Source organism: Pelophylax lessonae, assembly GCF_965119305.1.
Source record: "Pelophylax lessonae genome assembly, chromosome: 13".
NCBI classification, from domain to species: domain Eukaryota; kingdom Metazoa; phylum Chordata; class Amphibia; order Anura; family Ranidae; genus Pelophylax; species Pelophylax lessonae.
This window is the reverse complement of record NC_138780.1, coordinates 113,469,701-113,495,257: the sequence shown is the minus strand read 5'-3', so window position 1 is coordinate 113,495,257 and position 25,557 is coordinate 113,469,701. Positions and strand designations below refer to the sequence as shown.

General features: G+C 40.0%; 1 protein-coding gene across 2 annotated transcripts in view; it reads left to right on the top strand.

Moving 5' to 3' along the window:
• The first annotated feature begins 215 nt into the window (after nucleotides 1-215).
• GPR176 (G protein-coupled receptor 176) overlaps nucleotides 216-25,557 on the top strand; it is an 80,374-nt gene continuing 55,032 nt past the window's right edge. Inside the window, exons 1-2 of one of the 2 annotated variants that reach the window (XM_082275922.1) lie at nucleotides 243-289; nucleotides 385-964. In XM_082275922.1, coding sequence (XP_082132048.1) covers nucleotides 772-964 — 193 coding nt within the window. In that variant the 5' untranslated portion in view covers nucleotides 243-289; nucleotides 385-771. Of the gene's footprint in view, nucleotides 965-25,557 lie in introns of both variants that reach the window. The other variant, XM_082275921.1, reaches the window with a different exon arrangement.

Below are 25,557 nucleotides of genomic sequence, written 5' to 3'. Positions count from 1 at the left end.
GATAAAACCGCATTGAAATGCAATGGAATAGAACTGATTTGTATTTATGAATAATGTGACATTCGGTGGGAAAGCAAGCTTGGAACCATTTTATCATCATTCTCTGTTAATTTCCAGTTTTCTCGAGGCATGTTGGGATTGCATCTTTATAGCAGAAGAGATGTAAAAAGTCTGAAATGGATGAGCCTTCATTGTGAACTGGGTTTAGATGAAGGCAGCCTGTATACCGAGCCTCTCAGTCGCTACGTTGTGTGTTCATGCCTCTGCAATCATTGCATTGCTAGACTAGGTGAGGGAGACATTTCATGTCAAGGCTTTTCTTCTTTTGTTCCCCAGCATCAGGCTGTGAGACTGATTAGGCTTTTGGTTCTCTTTCCCAATCAGTTTCAGTGACGGTAACAAGGAGAGAGAGGTGGAGAGAGGGAGCCTGTGCCGGAGATTCGCAGAAAGGGAAAAGAGGAGCAATGAGATTCAGGGTCAGCTCTTTCTCCCCCCCTCCTTTTTTACCGGCATCTGACATGATCTTGTTTTGGAGATGTTTGCTGGGGGTGAAAAGCAAAGAGAGAGGCTTGTGTTCTTTCTGTCGTACGAAGAGCCAGAGTAAGACCGGGTGAAGGAAAAAAAAAATGCACGCTATCCGGACTAGTCAGGTAATTATTCTGAGATGGGCGCACAAAGCCAGGGAGCGTGCCGAGCTGTGGGCTTCAGAGCCATGATGCTGAGAGCAGCCCTGACAGTGCAACACATGCAGTAGGTGGTAGAAGAACCGCCATGGGTTATAATGGCAGCCTGATCTTCAGAAACAGAAGTGAGATCGGCTTCTATCAGGCTGGGGCACTGGAAATTAGGAACGTGTCTCATTCTCAAGTCCTATGTAGCAACCGCAGCAGCAGCAGTGATGGGTTGAGCTACAGACATTTCACCACCAGCGTTCAAGTTATTATATTCATTGGTTCTCTATTGGGTAAGTTCATTATCCCACTGCTATATATGATGGTTAATATATATTGTATGGTACTCGATGCTATGTTTTAATGCATTGCACATCTAGTATCCTATGTATCATATATTTCCTCCATTTCTCAATAAATGCCCTCACTATGGATAGGCAGATCTGATGATTAGATATGAGATACGCCTATCCTCCAATCAACCTCAGATTACAGGGTGTCACACTAACTTTGCTTTTAAATTGTTGTGGTATTATACTTAGCACATATATGGTGATTGAAGTAATAATTTTTTTCTTGAAAATCCCAAGAGTCCAATCATTAGTGGTATGATTATCCAGCAGGCTGAAAGATCTCTGAGATGAATCCCACTAAACACCATCCAACTACTGCTGGTAATGCTCACATTAGCCACTGCAGTAACAAAGTAATGCAGCTTATTTCTGTAACTGGATTCACTGCAGTCAATGGAAATAATATATGTTGAAACAATAACAGTTTGATGCAACTGTTCTGCAGTCTTTTTGTCTCAATATTTCTCTCTAAAAAGACATGGCTATGCATTTTCGAGGTGAAGTTCAATATCTGATATTATGTATTTAGGATTTTACTTGAGCAACCATGAATTCAACTTTGGGTCATCTACTATAAAGCAAAGTCATTTCATGCCACACATTGTTCTTGCCACACTGATTTTGATTTGATGGCCTGTTGTCCCCATGTTACATCTCATAGTACTGTACCTTCTTGAGAATTGTAAGAGTTTTGTGTTTTAACAATTAGTACATATTAAAGCATATCTAAACCTTCAAAAAGTGCAATATATTGCACCTTACCAATCCTTCGTTAGATGTGGGGACAGTATAAGCTTTCTTTTCTTATTGCTTTTTATCTTCATTTTTACCTGGTGATCCAGCCATTAATAAACCTTCTATCATAGGGTGGTAAACACTGGCAAAGGTAAAAGTTTGCTTTAAAGAACTCCAGCCTAACTTTTCGATAAACTATTGTATTAAATGCCAGAACTATTAAAATCAAAAAACAACATTAAAGCTAATTATAGGGTACTTTTACTTAGGTACATGGTGCCCCAAAGGATAGCCAAATTTGCTCAGAGTTCTAATGAAGTTGGCACACATACCTACAAACCTGGTGGAACTGTCCGCAAATAGGATGTTACTGGATAGGTGTCTATCAGTTAAAGTAGAATTAAAGGCAAATATTTTTTTTAAATTAGGATAGAGCAAGGGAGGGTTATAACCCCTGTCAGTTTTTTCCCCTCATCTGTGTGCCATTAGGGAGATTTATATTCACTTCCTGTTCCATAGTCAAAACAGAAAGTGAATAGAAATCCCTGCAAAGTGAGGTCACCAGGAAAAGTGCCCCTGTTGGATGATATTCCCTCTATTGCTGTTCTAGGGATAACATAAAATTTGGGATTTTTTTTATTTTACTTTCACTTCCGATGATAACGGTAAACATGACAATTACAGAGGGTAATTCTCCCTAATAGGGGGCACAGATGGTAATAAAACTTGACAGGTGTTCCAAACCCGCTCCATTGCATCCAAAACAACGTTTTGCCTTTAGTTACAGTTTAATTAATTCTGTTTTGTGCAGGAGCGTTAGGAAAAACCCTTGGGAGACTTTGTTTAATTTGAAAACTGAGGGATGTACCTCTTCCTACTGCAAACTTATCACCCTTATCCTAATAGTGGCTAAACAAATTTTAACTATGACATGAAAATCTTCTATGTCTACAATTGAGTAAGATGTCTTGGTATCTTCTACGCGATACTATGCATAAATGTAACAAAATCTGGGCTTGGTCCTTTAGGCACCTAAATGACCTTTTTTTCCTTCCGTACCCCTCCCTCTTTACTCCCTCCACCTCTTGTCCTTCTTTCTTCCCTCTGTCCTCCCTTTCTTCATGTTTCCTTATCTTTGTAATAAATTTAGCTTAGTTTAGGGACCTATGGTTAGTGGCAGCTGGTGTATGAAAATTTGGGGGGGGGGGGGCGGCAAAACGAACACCCCTCCGCGCACGGGACGGCCGGCCAGCCATCAAATATACCACCCCCTCCCGGGAAGGACGGCTGACTGCCGGGCAGCCAGCATCCTTACCTCCTCCTTCCTCAAGCGGCTGTGAGTCTCCTCCAGCCGTACGTCTCCTCCCTCTTATTGGCCAATGACCAGTAAAATCGCTTCTCTTTTCAGCCAATCAGGAAAGGGGTCTCACGACCTGATTGGCTGGGAGGAAAATCAGTGTGATAATAGCGAATATTCATTTGCTATTGACATACAACCGGATGGGCTCAGGGCGCAGTGCTCTGCATCCCGAGCCTACCCTTTTTTTAAGCCTATTAGAGCCTCTGGCTCTAATCACGTGCTTCAGAAAAGAAAAAAATCCCCTATTGGAATCTATGCGTCCGGCGCCCTGCATGTAGATTTGAGGGCCAGACGCATAAATGGGGAGGGGGGGGGGCGGCGCCCCTGCGCCCCCAATGGACAGGCCGCCACTGCATATGATATCTACATTTGTGGTTTGCATGAACAAACTATACGAGAGATCATCATACTTGGCGATAGCAGAACTAAGCAGGCACAAACATATTTTACTCTCCCCTTTGGTGTACCTACTCATAGCATCCATTGCAAATGTTCATTACTAATGTTTTCTCTATGTACTGTTGTGCCCTGTCATTTTTTTATTTGTTGAAAACAATAAAAAAAAAAAAAAAATAAACAGATAATTAATGAACAATTAATACTTTCTGTCTGTGCAATGGGAGAGCATATCCAAACTTACAACCTAGCACCAACCTACCAAAAGTTTGCATCCATGCCTACTGTCCCAATTCCGCAAGTTCTTTCATAGAATATCTAATGCAGTAGTTCCATGGTAAATACACTTTTTCTAGTGCAGTCTAAAGCTGGATGCACACTATACAATTTTCTTTGTATTTTTTCCTTTAGATTTACCAAAACCATACAATATGAGGTCAGACCTAAACACTTTCAATTTGTATGCAATCTGGCAGGCCCTTGCACTACATAGTTAAAGGTAAATCTAAAGGAAATCTACCAACAAAAGTTGTATAGTGTTTATCCAGCTTTACTTAGCAATAGCATTGTATTGGCCAGGAGCAGACTACTGCTTGATAACTGGAAGCCAGATACCCTTAGGCAGAGGGGGAGAGGACAATACTGTGTGTGTGGGGGGGGGGGGAGTAATGTGGAGGGGGGTAGAGGACACTACTGTGATACACTATATGTTCTTCACACTATATTTTTATTGTCTTGATAATTATTATTATTTTTTTTGCTAAAAAAGGGCACCGTCCCTCCCCTGGGATATTTGTTTTCCTCCATGTTGTCCAGGTAGATCTCAGGATCTGAAAGGTTGCCTACTCCTGTTTTAGATACGGTGACCAGATTTTTTAAATTAAATCCAGGGACATTTTTTTTTTTTTAATTGGCAAATGATAAACAATTTTATAAGCATATTTTGATCAAATGATATATGCAATGTATGTGGTATGTGTTAATGAAATGATTGTATGATATATATATAGATTATTTCTCACATTTTGTCCATGAGATAAAAAAAAAAGATACTTTTTAGAATTTTCGGGGATATGACTACCAAATGTTAAGAAGATAAGATAGAGAAAAAAATGTTCAATGCATATTTTTTATTTTATTCTTACCAAAGAATTTTGGTTCAACAATAACAATATAAATTAACAATCCTAATGTGCTTATTAAGATATACAATAAATATATATATCTCAAAGTGCATAAAAAGGGTTTCAATAAAGTGCTTTACACAAATAAGGTTCAAATGAAAAAATCAAGTCCAATCCAAGAAATTGCCAAATGTGAAACTTAATATATATAGTGCTTGATAGGTGTCTCAATTCAAAGTGTGCTCAAAACACCACCACCGATTAGCCACAAGATGGCCTCTCACCTCAATAAGGTAATAAGGAAGCAATGAATCCTCAATAGAGTTGAATCCGGATCAATGGATACCACTTGTTGGACTCCTAATCTCTTGGGCTCAGTATACAGGGAGGACATGAAAGAAATTGCAAGAGATCTAAGTGCTCACTGCAATGTAACCCTTTATTAAAAGTATGAAAGTACACTTACATATAAGGCACAATCGGGCTTGTGCAGACCGTACAAACAGTAACAAATGAGCTGTGAGGAGCCGTGCTGTGTAGTCGCCGCTCGTCCATCGGAGACTCCGCCCCCTATACGCATGGCGCCATACGCTTGCGCGTCACGACTTCGTCATTAGGGGTGGAGACTAGACAGACCAGCGAGGTATAAGTATGAGTAGCTTCTCCTCGAAAGGCGCGGCTTCACAAGTGTCCCCGGAAGCCCAATATTAGCAGGAAATAAACATCAGGCCTACCATAGCGGTGTATACAGGTATTGGCACTGAATAAATATTGAATTCTGGAGGAGCGGGGGCACACAGCAAGACTATAATACTCAATAAAAATCCATAAATAACTCTAGACTAACTAATTATTAACAATACAATAATTTGTAAAAATATATACAAATAATAAAGAAAAACATGAAGAAAAAATATATAATGAAGAAGAAAAAAAATAAAAAAAAAAAAATATATATATATATATATATATATATATATATATGTATATATATAAAATATGTATATATGAAAAAAATATGAAAAAATAATAAAAAATTTAATTAAATAAAAATATATATATAATAACAATAAGACCCTAAAATACATTAGTAAGTATATAAAATTCACTAAAATAGAATTAAACATTAAGGGTACCAGCATAGATGTGATAATAAAATATATATAATATACTATAATAAAATATAATTATAATCAACGATCACTAATGAAGCAATTTACATCTAAGTCAACATTTAAACCTCTGGGTGTCAAAACTTTGGTTTGGTATATCCAGGCGGTTTCTCTTTTGCTAAGGACTCAAATAAAATGACCCCCCCCCCCCTCCAATGTTTGGAGACTTTTTCAATCCCCCAAAATTTGAGGGAGCTAGGGTCTCTTTGATGGCATAATCTAAAATGTTTGGACACATTGGGCCCAATTCACTATAAGTTTGGAGTAGAGCTGCTCGCTTCTCCAGAAATAACTCCAGCCTAAACTCATTAGCATCCTAATTAGGTAAGTGGTAGTTAAACCTTCAACTAGGTGCTTTAGTGAATTCGGAGTTGGAGTTAACTAAGACTGAATTCAGGTTTGGAGTTAACCAAAATCCCTTTGTGTTTTTCATAAAAGGAAATGTGTCTATTCTGAATCACTATTACACATCAATGTCATCTATTATGGTTTATTTTAATTTTAAGGTATAGTTATGTATCTTATGTGTTTTAACCTTTAGATTTACTAATAGCAGACTACACAGCTGTCTAATTAGCAATCTTCATTCTTTATTCATCTGAAACTTTCAGGCATATCTGATTGTATTCAGCACTTTGGTGTAGTGGGCTATGCTCATAGACAAAGATTGCTAGGTCATGAGTTCAAGGCTCAACCACGATAACACCCTGTGTGCTCACAGTTGTGTGTCATTATTTTTTTTGGCCAATTAGTAATACATTGGCTACATCACCTAAAATTGCATGTCAATGGCCATGTATATTCAAGAAACAGACATGCATATGTGCAGGGTGCAATTATGCATTTGCCAAGTTTCAGTATTTATTTACAGTTGTCTAAAATTTAAGGAGGTGATGGCACACTTGGGATTTGAACTCATGCTCTCAGTGTTTATAGACAGGAACACTAACCACTAAACCATTGAGCTGAGCATGATTACCCATGGAATATTTATTCCCATGTTTCAATAGTTAACCACTTCCTTACAGGGCAGTTACACCCCCTTCCTGCCCAGGCCAATTTTCAGCTTTTTATACTGTTGCATTTTGAATGACAATTGCGCGGTCATGCAACCCTGTACCTAACACAAATGTATGGCATTATTTTCTCACAAATATTGCTTTCTTTTGGTGGTATTTGATCACTGCAAGGTTTTTTTATTGGCAAAAAGAAGACCTAAATGTTTGACCCCTACAAAAATGTGTTTTTGTTTATGTAATAAAATTTGGTAAATCAATATGTTTTTGGTTGCACTGACGAGCATTGCTGAGGCTGCGCTGGCAGGCACTGATGAGACACTAATATGCAGCACTGATGGACACTGATAGGCGGCACTAATATGCAGCATTGATGGGCATTGATAGGTGGCACTGATGGGCAATGATTGGCACTGGTGGGCAGCACTGATGAGGAGGGCACTAACAGGTTCCCTGAGCACTGATTGGCATCAATGGTGGCATGGGTGGGCATCCCTTGTGGCCATGGGTCAGCAATCCCTGGTGGCTCTAGTGGCACCCCCCAAGGGTCTGCACTGGTAATCAATGCTCTGATTACAAGCACAGACCCCCCCCCCCACACACACACACACTTACTTCGCATATGAATGCCATTTCTTCACAGCTGAAAGTGGCCCTCACCATGATTAGCCAGTTGATTGTGACCACTTGCTGGAATGTGAGCAAGCCAATTTGGTGTCATTTCTGCTCCAGGGCGAACGCCAATGTGCCATTTGCAATTTATTGTAAAGAGATTTTTCTTTATTTTAAAAATGGCGCACACAGACCACTAAAATGTATTGGAAATGTTTTACCTAGGCCAGTGATGGTAACCCTTAACCCCCCCACCCCCCTAGATGTTTTTGCCCTACATTTCCCATAATGCTCATGTACTCTGCAGTGTAGGTGAGCATCATGGAAAATGTTACAAAACACCGTTGCCAAGGTTCCTCATCACTGACCTAGGCCAACTAAAAAGGTGAGTGAGCGCTGTAGCAATCTTTTATTTAGTAATCATTTTTAGTGATTTTTTTTTAAATGTTTTGGTTACATTCATCCACAGAGGCTGAATGGAAATTTTGTATTATTCCTTTATTTATATTTTTAGCTAAATATATGCATACACACTTTAATTAATTCTTACAATTTAGCCCCCCCCCCACACATTTCCCCTCCTCCCCCCCACACACACACTCATACACACTTTGCTGGAGTAAAGGGAGAAACCCTACCCATGTTCATACTGTCCTGCCATTGCACACACACAAAAAAATACAAGAAATGGATTACATTCATTAGACACAAAAGATCTAAATTACATCCAGACAAATATGAGGAAAAGAAAACAAAAAAACAGGAGCTGTGTACAAATGAATAAGCTTAATTGAACATGTATAAAACATCAGTAATCACTCAAGCAGGCATGTGAAATGTGAAATGTCCCCCCCCCCTCCCAAAACCCCCAAATCAAGTAATTTTTATTCAAATTACAGTGCAAAGATACAACATATGATGGATAGAGCTTACAATATCCAAAAGTCAAGCAAAATAAGTTGTAGACACCTTAGTATTAAGCATAAAACATACACAACATACTTTTATGTTTATTGTTTGCATGAGCCTGCCTTTCCATTTAAATACCATCAAATCAGTAGAACATACAGCTACACAGAGGCCTGAAAATAAATAAACACATGTATAGCTATAGTGCATAAAGATACACTTTGCAAAAACTATACAAAACATTAAGAGCGTGAAAAGTATTTATCCAACAAAATACACTTACTGCAATATGGGTCCTTAGGGGTGCCAGCAAACCCCCCACCCCCAAAAGCAAATTTGGACATAAAGACATGTGGCCCTGCTGCCAGAAGCCAAATGAGCTGCTCTTAATCATCCCGTTATATAACCTTGGTTAAACTACACCCACCCAGTATAGGAAACGCCCAGCAAAGTAATTAATTGGGTCTGTTGGTTCCTAAACCAAAATCACCAGTTCACTAATGAATGAGTGTTTGGCTGGCCATACATGATCCAAGTTTCTTACAAGTCAACACACATAAGAAATACTTTCAATAATCTCAGCATGAGCACAAAGTGGCTTTTTCATTTAGACTAAGGCTGGCCATACATGATCCAATTTTCTTACAATTTTCTGTCCAATTTTCTTGAAATTTACCTTCAAGTATGTAGTACGAAGGCCTGCCTAATTAGATACAAGTGAATGTGTTGTTTAGCTTTGACCTCACATTATGTGGTTTGTGGTAGATCTACCAGAAAATTGTACAACAGAAGTTGAACATGTATGGCCAGCCTAATGGGCCATACACACTATAAGATTTTCTGAAGACTTTTTCCTTTAGATTTACCAAAACCATATAATATGAGGTCAAACCTAAACACTTTCAATTTGTATGCAATCTGGCAGGCCCCTGTACTACATAGAAAAGGTAAATCTGAAGGAAAAGTCTTCAGAAAATCTTATAGTGTGTATGGCCCTTTAGGCTGGCCATACATGTTCAATTTTTGTTCTACAATTTTCTGATAGATTTACCACAAACTACATAATGTGAGGTCAAAGCTAAACAACACTTTCACTTGTATCAAATTAGGCAGGCCTTTGTACTACATACTTGAAGGTACATTTCTAGAAAATTTGACAGAAAATTGTAAGAAAATTGGATCATGTATGACCAGCCTAAATGAAAAAGCCACTTTGTGCTCATGCTGAGATTATTGAAAGCATTTCTTATGTGTGTTGACTTGATGTAGGGCAATATAGCAAATGTTTGTATATATAAAGTATATTTTGGGGATATATATATATATATAGTATATATATACAGGTATATATATATATTTTTTTTTTGGGGGGGTTGTTGAATTCTGAGTTCTGGGGTTCCACTGCATATGCTCAATCAATTTGCAAATTCTCAGATTTGCAAGCTCAAACACTGCTATTTTTCAGAGTGTAATGTGGCTCTATATAGGAAGCAACACTAATATGGCTCCCCACTCAACCAACCAACAAATATATTAATTTCACACATATACAATGTTTTATTTTTGGGGAGAAGCCATATTAGTATTGCTTGTCATATATACTGTATATAACAACAGGCAGTTGTAGGTAGTTCAGGGATTTGAACACCCAAATACACTGTTGCATGGCAGATGTGCTAACCACTTGGATATTTTGGTCAGTTTATTTAATCAAGCGCAAGCTCAAGCTCAAGCTCAGCTCAATACATATTTGCAACATTTTGCAAAACACAATTTACACAAACATAATCACTTTGTTACATTTATTTCATAATATATGCCACTGATAGTTTCTTAGCCTATCAATTTATATTTAAAATAATTTTTCACAGAAATAAATGTTTTAAACACCTATATATAATTTCCAACATGCAGGATTATTTTTAAAATTTTGTTGATTTTATACAGTTTCACTAAACTAGGGTAATTATTTGGGAATTGTGGTCTCTGAGGTTTTTTTTTGTTATCTTTATACCAAACATACATGCACTAGCACCTTAAAAATTAATATAGTTTGATTCGATTAGTCCATCAAAAAAATTTAATAAATAAAAATTATTTGAGCTTGAATTGGGTCTAAATCAAATATAAATATAGATATATAAATATAAATATCTATCTATCTATCTATATATATATATATATATATATATATATATATATATATATATATATATATATATACATATACACACACACACACACATATATATATGTATATGTATATGTATATATATATATATATATATATATATATATATATATATATATACATTTATTTTTATTTGATTTTTTAAAGCACAAATCACACATGCTTTGAAAAAATGTCATTAGCCTCAGGTAGTTAAGTGGTTAGCACAGCTGCCGTGCAACAGTGTATTTAGGTGTTCGAATCCCTGAACTACCTGCAACTGTCTGTTGTTATATATGACAAGCAACACTAATAGGGCTTCTCCCCAAAAATGAAACATTGTATATGTGTGAAATTAATATATTTTTGGGTTGGTTAGATATAGGAAGTAACAATAATATATTGTTTTTTACATATATATATATATATATATAGACAAACATAGATATGTGCAAAAAAAAAGATATGTGCATTTCTCTCATTAGCGCCGGAATAACGCCATTTTACCACGAATTTGCGGCGGTATTTGCCGCAAATTCACTATAACTTCCACTAATGTTTTCAAAAACGTTATTTTCAGCCTAATTTTTGGTATGGAGCATGCGCACATGGGCTATCTGCCAGAAATTGACTCTGGAGCTATTTTTTGCATTTAACACTTTTATTAATATCTTTTTTCTACTTAACTTTTTCACACAGTTTAAAAGCAGTTTAGCTCAAAATCATATAACACATCTTTCCCACACATTTTTTTATTTTTTTCCTGCCATATTTTGTGATTTTGAAAAAATTAGTCCACCTTTTAGCTGGACTGTTTTTAAGTTCAGTCCTGATGTTATTTGATCTTAGTGAATTTGACACTGCTCATAACGTTTCTGATGGTGTTATAGTGAATTGCATTTTCACCTAAAAATAGTCAAAATGGAGGTAAAATAGAACAAAATCAGCGTTGGAGGTACAATGAATTAGGCCAATTGTGTTCTACTTTACCCTTTTTAATGTTGACCACATGTTCTCTCAGGCGGATTTTTAAGGCACATGATGTCCGCCCCACGTAGTGCAGGCCACATCCACATTCAAGCATGTTGCCACAAATTCTTTGTTTCTTTTAGGGTTCACTTTACTGTGTTGACATGCTGAGCACTTACCACAGGCATAGAAGCCTTTTAAAAAATTAAAAGCAGAATTATTGGTTAAAACCGGTGGATCAATGGCCCCTGGGGAAAGTTTATCTTTAAGGGTGGGGGCCTTTTTATGTATAAATTTGGGAGTCGCGGGTAAATGCGGACCTAGAACTTTGTCTTTTTGTAGTACACCCCAATGTTTTTTAATGATTTTTTCAATTTGTCTATATTGGACATTATATTCCAATAAGACATTAAATTTGGTTTTCCCCTGCTTCATTTTTTTATTTTTATTATTATTTACATTAGGACCCTTATGGACCAATGGATCTCTGTCTAACCTATATACTTCACCCCGTTCCCTAGTGATCACATCCAGATCATAACCTTTCTCATAGAATCTCTGGATAAGCGTATCTGATTGCTGTCTATATTCATCAGCTGAGGTGCAGTTCCATCTGATTCGGATGAACTACCCTTTGGGTATATTTTTATTCCAATAGCGATGATAGCAGCTGTCTATGGGTAAGTATGCATTGCGATCAGTGGGATTGAAGTAGTTTCTTGTGTACAACTTCCCCATATATTTATAGATTTCTAAATCAAGGAAAACGATTTTGTCCTCACTGACATCCCATGTAAGTTGAACCCCTTTATTATTTTCATTCATCATTTGGACAAAAGAATCCAAAGAATCACGGTCCCCCTTCCAAACTATGATTATATCGTCAGTTAATCTTCTGTATACTACCAGCTGGTCTGGCCGTGCACAGAAGATACGTTCGTCCTCCCAGCGGGCCATAAATATATTAATCACGCTGGGGGCAAACCTAGCCCCCATAGCTACACCCCTTGATTGGAGATAATACTATCCTCCAAACCAAAAGTAATTGTGTCGTAATCAGAATTTGAGGCTATCGAGGAGAAATTTTCTATGTCTTACTGACAAATCTGTCTTACTTAATGCCCAACATACATCAAGCGCCTCATCGTGGCCAATAATGGTATATAAAGACCCTACATCAGCAGTGGCCAATATACAATCTTCCATTTGCGACTGATTTTCAATGATTTGTAGTATGTGTGTAGTGTCTTTCACATACACATCAGTAGTGGCCACAAGAGGCTGAAGAAAGTGGTCAATGTATTGATCCAATCGTGCACAGACAGACTATATACCATTTATAATAGGTCTGCCTGGGGCTTATCTAAACTTTTGTGTATCTTAGGCAAGATATATAGGAAGGGGGTTCTACAAGCTACAGGGTCGAGGTATAATGCTTCTTTTTTGGATAAACTATTTTTAGTTTCTCCCTGTTTAATACATTTTGACAGCTTATTTTTATATTCATTCATGGGATTCTTTGTCAGTAATTAGTAGGTCTGATAGTTGTCTCTCAATTTCTCCTACATAAAATTCTTTGCTCATAACAACCAGACCACCTCCTTTATCAGCTGGACGTACAATTACATTTTTCCTAGCTTCTATTTGTTTAATACCTTTACTCATCCAGTAGGGATCTTTTTTCTTTACAACTGGTAATTTTTCTAAATCATCAAAGACCAGGTTCTTAAATACATCCAGGAATTTACTATCAGAGGTTTGAGGGTTAAATACTGATTTATTTCTGAGGGTGGTATATCGATTTTCACTAATGGCTGGTCTGTTATCAGGTTTAGAAAGGAAGTATTTTTTCTGATTCAATGTTCTCATATTCTTGTGTACCTGCATATAGGTATTGAATTTATTAATATTTTTGACAGGATCATATTTAAGCCCTCTGTCTAATACTTTGATTTCCTCTATTCCTAATTCCTGGCCATTAATATTGTATATACCTTGGCCTATTGTTGCTTTCTGATTTTTTTGGGCCCTTCTCCCTGCTCGCTTCCCTCACTTCCTCTTCTTTTTCCTCCAGATGTGTTTTCCAAACACAGTTTCCTATGCTTCAGTTATGGTTGAACATTGTGAGTGTGTTCACTGTGTTCACTTAAAAAAAGGAAAAGGCCGGTAAATTACATTGATTAGCTCCTTCCCCCACTCTCCATCCTGAAACATCCCCCTTAGCAGCCATGGGGGGGGGGGGGGGGATTGAGCCAGCAGCATTTTGGTGGGGGATGGGGGGGGTGCAACACAGGAGAAAGCCCGGGCAGTAGGGGGAATTGGCACCACATAGAGTGATAAGGGTGTGCCCAGGCACACCTGGCACACCCCCTGCGCACGCCTATGATCAGAGTACTCAAGTGCCAGTGAGGTGGTCCTTTGTCCTTGGATCCCTCCAGTTGTTCACCTGTGTTATCAGAGCTGCTCTGAACTTTACTAGGAAGGATGCTGTTTATGAGTATAACTGTGTGTAGCTTTTGTGTTCTAAGCTAGTTTTAGTTTTAGTAGTAGATGCTTATCTAGACTCTCTGTTGTTATAGACACTTATACAGACTACCACCACAGCAATTACCAAACTTCACTGGGTCAGGCCAGGACTTGGGTGATTGGGGCATGATCTGTTCATATGGAAGCCACTGAGTAACTGACACCCACTCAGAAGGACTTAGGCATCAGTTGGATAATTGGTCAGAAGTTTGCCCACAAGAGCGCAATTACCTGGGCTGTAGTGTGATCGAACATGAAATGACCTCAGGAAAATGTCTACCTACCTGGGAAAATGATTGTAGCATCCTTTACAAGGAAGTCAAGCAGATGCTAGAACAGATGATGCAAACAGAGGTTATCAAAGAGCCCATATGTGGCTCCAAATGTCTTGGTGAAGAAGGATGGCACTTTCTGTATTTTTATTGCATAAAGCTTCTAAATACTGATACTACCAGGGACGCCTATCCTCTTCCACAAATTGAGGAATCCCTGGCCGCCCTAAGACAGGGCACCATTTTGTCCAAACTCGGATTTCATCAGTAGGTATTGGCAGAACCATATTACCAAGTTGGACTGGGCAAAGACCCTTTCATTACTCTCAAAGGGTTGTTCTAGTTCAAATGGAGGTCCTTTGGGCTGAACAATGCATCTGTAACATTTCCAAGGATGATGAAACACTGTCTTGGGGACAAGGACCTGGATAGTATATGTATTGTGAGGTTGATTAGCTCGGTGGCGGGCGTGGATCAACCCCTTTGGGGGGGTTCGTTACACAGGGAGATAGCCGAGAAGTGGTTGCAAACAACAGTTTGGTTTATTCTTGCAATTTACTTCACACAAGTGCAAGCCTCAAAAACATCAAAATAAAATAAAACACAAAATAAATCCTTGCCACTGTGGGCAGCTACCTTCTCACACACAGGAACCTATCTAAAGAGTCTGTCTCCAACCTACTGTTGGGCAAACTTTGCTGATCCTACAGCAGACACTTAATAGTCCATTTATTTTCTTTTCACACAACAAATGTCCATTTAACATGTCCCTTTTCTCTTCACATAGAGGACATTCCTTTGTTTGTCTCTTCACATAGCAAACAGTTCATTTATTTCTTTTCACATAGAAATAGTCCCAGACCTCACCTTGAGTAGTCTTCAATCTTGATTAATTTCCCCTTCACACAGGAAATGTCCATTGGTTTCTTTTCACAGAGAAACGATCCAAGACCTCACACTTGAGTAGTCTTCACACTTTTTACCCTCCTCGGCGCACATCGCTCCAGGAAGTCTTCCCCTCCTATGCTCACACAGCTTCAGGGGGCACCCATCTGATTGTCCTCCGCTACCCACACGGCGTCAGGAGGCAGCAATCCTTCTCCCAGGCTCTCACAGCGTCAGGAGGCACACATCTGACTGTCCTCCTCTCCCCAGCCCACACGGCGTCAGGAGGCAGCAATCCTTCTCCCAGGCTCTCACAGCGTCGGGAGGCACACATCTGACTGTCCTCCTCTCCCCAGCCCACATGGCGTCAGGAGGCAGCAATCAATAGGACTTCCTTTGGACAAATTATAGAGGCCTTAACTTCCTCATTCCGAACAGCTGAAGGCCTTTCAACTTCCTTAAGCCGTCCTGGCTACCTTTGCACCCGACATCCTATAGTAATTGGTGAATTTTCTAAACCAGGTGGAAATGTATCTCCTGTCTGTGACTACATCCACAGATTTACCTGACTTCCTGTCACATACCCCCCCCTCTTGTTTCAACCCTAGGGTTGGGACACAGATTTCCAGACACGCATGTGTCAGGCACTTCTCTTGACTCTCACTGATAAGCCTCCTAGTATCCTCAAGCTTCCGGATGAAACTGTTTCTGTCATCTTCATTGACAGATTTCTCATAAATGTCACACAACTTGTCCTTCATCTCATATACACATTCTTCAACTGCATTTTTGGCATCATTTCGCTCCTTCTCGTTTCTGTCATCTTCATTGACAGATTTCTCATAAATGTCAGACAGCTTGTCCCTCATAACCGTCTGTCCTATCCACCATGGAGGACCGTGATCCATAGGCAACTCAATTGTGCTAGTCTTAAAGTTTTCAACATTCTTAAGATGCCTCTCTCTGCAATCAACAAATTATTTTCACAACACTTTGAGAACCTCTGCTTCACTTGGCTTTGTTCCAAGAAATGTCTGTACTTTATCAACTTTCCTTCCACCATCATATGGGTCAAAGGTAGTAGCTTCATTAATTAGCCGTAGACAGTTGAACCCAGCGATCTGGGTGGTATCCATTACAGACCTCCTCTCTGCATCAGTGAAGAAGCATGGAACTGCAACACAGTCTAATACAGGTTTCTTCGATGCACTTTCTGCCACTGCATTACTTTTCCCTTGTAGCTCCTCTTCTTTATCTGAACTCCACATGGAATGTATCCCAAGATCACGATCAAACTTCTGCCACCTGTCTTTCACCAGTTCCATTTTGGAAACACTCCCTGAAAGGCACTTATTCATTTGCTTCACGTTTTCACCAACAGCCTTAGTTTTCTCCACTAGGTGGTGTTTGCTTTTTTCTCCCTGCTTTATATCACTTGCCTTAGTTTTCTCCACTAGGTTTTCAGCCTGAACTGAGAAATCATCACATTTCTTACACAACTCCTTTACTTGCTGAAGTTCTAATGATAGATTTTCCAGTACTTGAAGTTTTTGAAGGAACTGTTTATTCCAGAGGGGTGATTCAAGCCACATGTCATCACATTTCTGATGCTCACTCAGGACAGACCCCAAAACACTGATCCTTTTAAAAACTGCATCAGGCACACTATCCCCTCTTTGGGACAGATCTTCTGTTGCCTGTAATTCCTCTTCAAGTTCTTCCAACTGAATCTTCATCTCTTCTACTTGCTGTTCTAAGGCTCGCTTAGACTTTTCTAGCTCCAGAACGCTTTTCCCAACATCATCCTTGGAGCTGACCAAATCTTCCATTTCTGTACACAGCTGCTTATTAACTCTTTCTAGTTCAACCTTACACTCCAGAGCTTCCTCCAAGGAGTGAGCCAAGAACAGGGCTTTGCTCTCGTTATCACGCGCCTCCGCTTCTGCACGGTCGCGTTCTTCTGCATATTTTGCAGACACAGTCTTCTCCTCACCAAGCATCTGATCAAACTTCTTTTTCACATTTTCAACATTTTCTAATGAACCAACGCTTTCTTCCATGCGTTTTTTCATATCCGCTATCTGAGCTTGCAGTGTTGCGACTTGCTCTGATAGGTTTTTATTTTCTTCCTCCTCCTCTTTTAATTGTTCCAGGAAGCCATTTTTCTCATCTTCCATTTGTTTGAGCTTTATGCTAAAACTCAGCCTTTGACACCTCTCTTCCTGTAAGAGTTGCTGCGTGTCTTGCATCTGCAATTCCAAGATAGAGAAATCTTTGGCAAAGCTGATTTGTGACATTGTCCAACTCAACCTGCAGTCGGTTTGCCTTCTCTGACAGCTTAGCACACAATCGGTCACCTTCTGACACCTTGACTTGCGATTCCTACAGCTGTGCCTCTACTTTTTTTCTCTTACGTTCACAATCTCCTTTTCCCTGCACAAGAGCCTTCACCTCATTGGCTAGTTTCTGGGAATGAGACTGTAATTCTGCCACACAGGCTTCTTTCTCCTTTAGCTGCTGCTGGACACGTTGGGCTTCCTCTTTCCAACTTTCACAGTCCGTACGTAATTCATCTATCACATTGCTCAAAGTGGTGAGCTCATACACAGTACTCAGTAATTTAGCCTCTCTCTCACTTTTCTCCTTGTCGCTGAGAGACAAAGTCGTTTTCAGAGCGACATTCTGCTCCTGCACATCCTGCAAGTCTATTTTGGTAGCTTCCAAAGACTGAAGACTTTTTTCCAGCTGATTATGCAACTCCAACATTTCACACATACTTTGCTTCTGCAAAGTCTGAATTTCAATTTCCTTTTCCATGAGGATGGTATCTTTCTCCATTATAGTCTCTCCACGTTTTTGTAACTCGGAAAAAAGAAGAGCAGTGGATTCTTCCCACTGTAACACCTGAGCCTGCAAGTTTCTATGCTCCATCCTAAGCAACTCCAGGGCGTGTTCCTTTTCTTCCATTTTCCGTTGCAAGGCATCCAGTTCAGCCCTGCACACATACTCGGTTTCCTCCAAACCGATGGCCTCCATTGGCGGCTGGCGTCTCTGTTTCCAGCCTGCCATGCTCTCTTGGTGAGCCTTTTGTTGAGCTGCAAAGCTCTGCTGAAAATCCACATTTGCCTCAGTGTTGCTAGGGACAATAACCTTTCTCTTTAGCAGATTCTGTTCAGGCATGGATGGGGCTCGTTCAGGCGGTAGCATCCCTTCCATCCATAGAATTCGGTCTCTCATTTCAGCTATCTTTGCATCTTTCAGGCGTTTTGACCGCCCTATCTTCAATAACTCCACAATAAATTTTTCACAGTCCAGCAAAAAATTTTGAGACCACTGTCTCTTTAAAACTAGTAGTTTTTCTCTCTCTTGCAGGATCTCCTTTCCTGCACACACAGTTTGTGCAGTCTCATGCACCAGACACAACAAAGTCCATCAAAAATTTTGAGACCACTGTCTCTTTAAAACACGTAGTTTTTCTCTCTTTCAGGATCTTCTCTCCTGCACACACAGATTGTTCAATCTTATGCACCAGACAAAGTTCATAGAACTAATGCACTTCTTTGCAGGGATCTCTGCTTCTGCCCAATGCATACCTCCACCATATGTGAGGTTGATTTGCTTGGTGGTGAGTGTGGATGACCCCTTGGGGGGGTTAGTTACACAGGGAGATAGCCGAGAAGTGGTTGCCAACAACAGTTTGGTTTATTCGTGCAATTTTCTTCACACAGGTGCAAGCCTCAAAAACATCAAAATAAAAATAAAACACAAATTAAATCCTTGCCACTGTGGGCGGCTACCTTCTCACATACAGGAACCTACCTACGGAGTCTGTCTCCAACCTACTGTTGGGCAAACTTTGCTGATCCTACAGCAGACACTCAATAGTCCATGTTTTTTCTTCATACAACAAATGTCCATTGAACATGTCCCTTTTCTCTTCACATAGAACACATTCCTTTGTTTGTCCCTTCACATAGCAAACAGTGCATTTATTTCTTTCCACATAGAAATAGTCCAAGACCTCACCTTGAGTAGTCTTCAGTTTTAATTAATTTCCCCTTCACACAGGAAATGTCCATTTGTTTCTTTTCACATAGAAATGATCCTTGAGTAGTCTTCACACTTGTTACCCTCCTCAGCGCACATCGCTTCAGGAGGTCTTCCCCATGCTCACACAGCTTCAGGGGGCACCCATCTGATTGTCCTCCGCTACCCACACGGCGTCAGGAGGCAGCGATCCTTCTCCCAGGCTCTCACAGCGTCGGGAGGCACACATCTGACTGTCCTCCTCTCCCCAGCCCACACGGCGTCAGGATGCCGCAATCAATAGGACTTCCTTTGGACAAATTATAGAGGCCTTAACTTCCTCATTCCGAACAGCTGAAGGCCTTTCAACTTCCTTAGACAGTTCTGGCTACCTTTGCAGCCGACACCCTATAGTAATTGGTGAATTTTCTAAACCAGGTGGAAATGTATCTCCTGTCTGTGACTACATCCACAGATTTACCTGACTTCCTGTCACAACACTCACCACCAAAGTAAAGAGGCATACTAAGCCCTGACCACCAATGCAAAGGGGCACACAAAGCACTGACCACCATTATGAGAGAGAACACTTACCACCAGTGTAAGGGGACACGTTAAGCGACTAATGTTATATATTAGTTCTAACCCCTGCACTCTATATGTTACATAGTCCTGACTTTTTCACTCACTTACACAATGAAGAGGGAACACTGACTTTACAAACACACTATGGACAAAATGTTGTAGACACCTGACCATCCTACCTGTATATGTCTGTTGGACATCCCATCCCAAAACGAAGTGTATTAATATGGAGTTGTCCTGGGAAGGCTCTTCCTAAGATTTTGGAGTGTGTCTGTGGGAATTCATGCCCTTTCACAAGATTTTGGAGTGTGTCTGTGGGAATTCATGCTCTTTCAGCCAAAAGAGTATTTTGAGACCAGGTGCTGATATTGGAGGATAAGGCCCTGCTCTCAACCAACATTACAGTTTTTCCACAAGTCCAGTAGGGTTAAAGTGTAGTCCCATTTTAGCCATTCTGAAGAATACCTTTACTGTGAATTTCCTACCCTCCTTTTAAAAAGTGGAATTCCAGCCTAGTTTGGTCACTAAAACATCCTTAAAATGACAATCCTATTAAAAGTGTTGTACCTGCACTCAACCCTACCCATACAACCCTACTTCCTATCTTAGATTGGTTAATTCTATTTGCACCAAATTACTATGAGCCAACAAATGACCCTGGCCTAAAAGCCAACTCCTCTATATCACCAAAGCCTTGCACTACCTGACGTACTTAAGCTACTTATGCCACTTGGTCAGACTGATTAACAGAGGTAGACACAGAGAGGTTGATTTACTAAAGGCAAATAGAGTGTGCACTTTGCAGAGGGCAGCTGCCCTAGAGCTTAGTAAATGAGGTAAGGCCTCACTTTGCAAAGAATACCCAATCAAAGAAAAAAAAAAAAGCTTTTTTTGCTTGCACATGATTGGATGATGGAAGTCAGCAGAGCTTTTCCTCATTTACTAAGCTCTGGAGCAACTGCTCTTACAGAGTGCAACTGCACTTTGCAAAGTGCACAGTCTATTTGTCTTTAGTAAATCAACCCTAGAGACTCTAAACAATGGGCCTTACTCTCCTAGTACTACCTACTTATCCCAGTGCACCTAACATTGCATCCAACAATTGAACCCTCCATTCAGGCTTCATCTCAGGCCTTCAAGAGATACATCTTATTCCTGATCCACTCACCTCTCTATCCAATACTTGGTAATCTGGAGTTAACACTAAGCTTCATGGACATAAAGGCTTCATGGATTCAACCAATGGGTGGAATGAAAAAAAAAAAATGACTTGATTCCTCACATCCACACACTTGATGTGCATGGGGTAATGCTCCCTGCCAAGCTATTGTATTTTGACAGTGGAGAGACTTCCCTGCCGTCAAAATTCACTAATCAGTCCTGCCGTCTTTAGCCAGAGGAGCTGATCGAGTGAGGAAAATCCTACAGGATGGTTGTACAGGAGTCCATCTGTAGTTCAACTTTTGTACAATCTCCCTGCCCATACATGGATTGAGATTTAGCCAGTTTCTGCTGAACAGGCTTAATTTCGATCCATGTATGGCCAGCATTAGTCCTGCACATCTAGGTTACATCTAATATTGGGGATCTGCCAACATAGTACAGACAAGGTATAGCAGATATGACTAACATTACTCCCCCCAACCCCCTTTAACATTACATAGAAAGGGAGAGCTAAATATGACTTTTCAGGTAATAAGGTAAGCAGTAATTTTAATTTATTTTTTACATTTATGTTATGTAAATGGGAACTTTTAACAAATACAAAGATGGGGTTCTCCCAATTTAGCCTCAAAAGTGGAAACACACTTAGGGCAGGGCTCTGAGCAGGTCCCTTAGGTTTCTACCAACCATGCCTTTATGGACCTGGTTTTGTGTACCCGAACACAATCATTTTAGCGTCTAAATGCTTCAGGCCATATATTATACCTTGCCTGCTTTATAAACACTGGCATTGCATTTCCACATTAAGGCTTAAAAATGTTTTAAATAATTTTATCTTTTTCTAACATATCTTGCTGATTACAAGAGCTGGCAATCTATTTTCGCTGTCAGACTTATAAAACAAAATATTGTTTGAAGATTAAATTGGGCCTTGATTGCCAAGGGTTTGTTTTAAATTTCAAAAGCTTGATTTTCAGTAATCAATATGCCTGCAAAAATGAGGGTATTGAATATGGATGCAGGTAATGCCAGTGTCTTTGACAAAAAAAAGTCACAATATCTTAGGTGGTGAGTAAGATAGTGGCAGCGGCAACCGGACTTATATCTTTTGTGGAATACATTACACAAATAATTGGCATGCATAGTAACATCTTGCCAAACATATCTACATCTTTGGGTTATTTTCAAGGTTCATTCACCTGCTATTCTTGCGAATAACTGTACCCTATCACTTAAAGAAATACATACATATTCTGTTATCCAGGTGTCAAGTTACTGCTTCATTACAGTTTCTAAATTTCGTCATTTTGACAAAATAGCATTGAACTACACGAAAAGCACTTAACATGTCTAACTCATCTGAAGATCTGCCGATTTGCAGGGCACAGTGACTAATTATGGAAATAGCTTTGGTTATTGTGTGAATCTGGCATTGTGGATCATATTATCAGTCATTAGATTCATGTTCATTATGCTTGCACGCAATTATTTGAACATTGATTGAATTTATACTGCATCTGTGAGTCAGATACTTTGCAGTACATGATTCAAAGAGTTTGTGAACTGCTAAATATAAATTTAAAGTGTAACTCCACTTTTGCTGAGAAAAAAACATTCCCCTCTGGGTGATCTCTGTACATTACAAGGTCTTTAACAAATTTTGCTGCTGATTCCTACCTTTTGTTATTCTGAAGAAATCCCTGTTTGTTCCTCTGTGCTGATTGGGTCTAATGGGAGTGGTTTCATAATTATTTATCAGCTGTGCAGTTGCAGGGCTCTAATGAGGAATGCTGCTGGGTCTGCATCCCTTTAGACATGTTCCTATTGGGAGTATCTCACCAAAAATGACATTTTTGTTGCAGGGGATGCCAAAAATCTGACTTGTATCTTAGCGCAGACTTCTGGGAAAATTGGTGAGCCAATCACACAAGCAGGAAATTATATTTCTGGAGTGTGGTCAGTACATATTCTGTGTAAAGAACGCCTCTAGGTAGCCATATTGCATTGTATTTTCAGAAAATTTACAAAAGCTGCAGATTAAAAAGGAAAGGTAATTTTTAATAACTTTCAACTACAATATGACTTGTGTCGCAGTTGTATACGCTATATTGTTTTTTCTTTACTTGCTATTTTTTTTTCCCAACGACAGTGGAGTTACCCTTTAATGCCAAGGAATTTATACACTTGAATCATATGGATATTGTGGGCCAGTTCAAATTTTATTACACAAGATATGGTTAAAATGTGCGTTACAATGACTATACTGTGTATTTCCATCCAAGTTTGAATATAACTGGACTCTATTTATATTCATGCAGTTCTCTGATTGGACGAGGTGGCGAGGCAGTGATGTCACGATCTGCACCTTGTCCACTCAGAGAACACTTTTCATCCATTGAGAGAAATGCAAAGCCTTCTAACCCTCTTGTGGTTTCTATGCAGTAGGACAGCTATTCGGCATGGTGCCCAGAAGACAGCGGTGATCACTGTAGAAGCGGCAACTACAACAGTGATCTCCAGCTTCCATAGGGATCCCAAAGGTATTGCATATGCATACTTACATTGTTCTATTTTGGACCAATGTAACCATGCAATAAAATCCATGCCTGGAATTCAGCTGCATTCTTTTTTTTATGGTTTAATGTGGTTACAGTAATTTTTTTGCATACCTATAGTGTGGGAAAAAAGTATTTGATCCCCTGCTGAGCTTGTCTACTGACATGGAAATGAATAGTCTATAATTTTAATGGTAGATTTATTTTAACTGTGAGTGACACAATAACAAAAAAAAAAAAATATCCAGAAAAACGCATTTCAAAAATACTTTTTTCCCTCACTGTATTACATATTTTATTGTGTCATGTTTAATTTTTGACCGAGCAACCTAAAATGTATGCAATTACTACTGTAAAATGGGGCCCCACATAGACGGTTGTTTTAGCTTTGCAATTTGCAGCAACACAAGTTACACGCACTTCGCTGCCGTGCCTTTCATTTTGCAAGGCAATGCACATGTGTTGTAGGAACGCACATGATGGCAGGGGGATTTATATGGGGGGAGGGCAGTGGGGACTAAATAATGAGGAGGGACTGGCTTGTAGCTCATATGAGAGGGCGATAAGTAATGAGTGGTAACGTAGGGTTGGTGGCTGAATCTAAGGGGGCAGTGGTAGGTAAATAATGAGGGGGCTGGGCTGGTGGCTGTATATGACGGTGCAATGGTAGTTAAACAATGAAGGGGATGGGCTGGTCGATTAATGAACTGTCTGTGGTAGGTAGATAATGAAGGGGATTCGGATGGTAACTTATATGAGGGGGCTCAGCTGGTGGCCTTCATAAGGGGCTGGTAGTAGGTAAAGAATAAGAGGTACTCGGCTGCTGACTTTTATGAGATGGCAGTGGTTGGTAAGTGATTAGGGAACCATACAAGTGGCTGTATATTGAGGGCAATGGTAAGTTTTATGACTTTTATGAGATAGCAGTGGTAGGTAAGTGATTAGGGAACCATACAGTTGGCTGTATATTGAGGGCAATGGTAAGTAAATAATGAGGGGGTGGGTGCAGTGTGGTGCAGCGGGAGAGAACACTCAGAGTCTGTATGCAGAAAACACCACTATATTGAAGTTAAAGTTCAGCAATACATAACAAACACGGCAGGAAGGCAGTCTGATCGCACTCACAGGATGCAACAGCAATGAGTGTTTAGCAGTAGATCTCAGGTATGCTGACAGCATCGAGGGGTGGAATGCAGCCTGACTGGTCCATACACAAGTGGGGAGACTTCCAGCAAGAATGGCCTTTCCCTGTACTTTCCCTACTTGTCTGAAACCTCCCCCTGTCACTATCCCCAAGCGAAATACACGTCAAGCCCAGGAGCCAGGGTCTAAAATAGACTCTGCCCGACAGAAGATGGCTGCCAGAGTCACAGGGGGCACCAGCATTCAATCGGATTGCTGCCCCCATGTGACCCAGGAAACCATAGAGGAACCAAGTTCCTCTTGACTTCCTCTCTTCTGCAATGCTGCTGCTATTGAGCACCACCTGCAGTGGAGAATGCAGACTGCATCTGCCTACAAGCTGGTGGCTCATATGAAGGGGCACTGTTGACTGAATTATGAGGGGGACTGGGCTAATGGAGGTATTGTATATAGGGTGGCAGTAGTATGTAAATAATGAGAGGGGCATGACTGGTGGCCGTATGAGGTGGCATAGGAAAATAATGAGGGGGACTGAGTTGGTACCCCTTTATGAGGGGAATGGAAGGTAAATAATTAGGGGGACTCAGTTGGTAGCCCTTTATGAGGGGGCAATGGTGGGTAAGTAAGGAGGCTGACTCAGCTGGTGGCTTTTTTGTAGGGGTATTGTGGGGAAATTAGAGGTACTTGGCTGATGTCTTATGTGAGGGGGCAGTTTATGTGAGGGGGCAGTGGTAGGTAGGTAGGTGGTTAGGGGAACTGGGCAGTTGGCTGTATATTGGAGGTAATGGTAAGTAAATGATGAGGCCGACTAATCAGAGGGTCTGGGCTAATAACTGTGTATATGGTGGCAGCGCCAGGTTAATAATGAGAGAGACTTGTCTGGTAGCTGTATTTGGGATGACAGTGGTGACTAA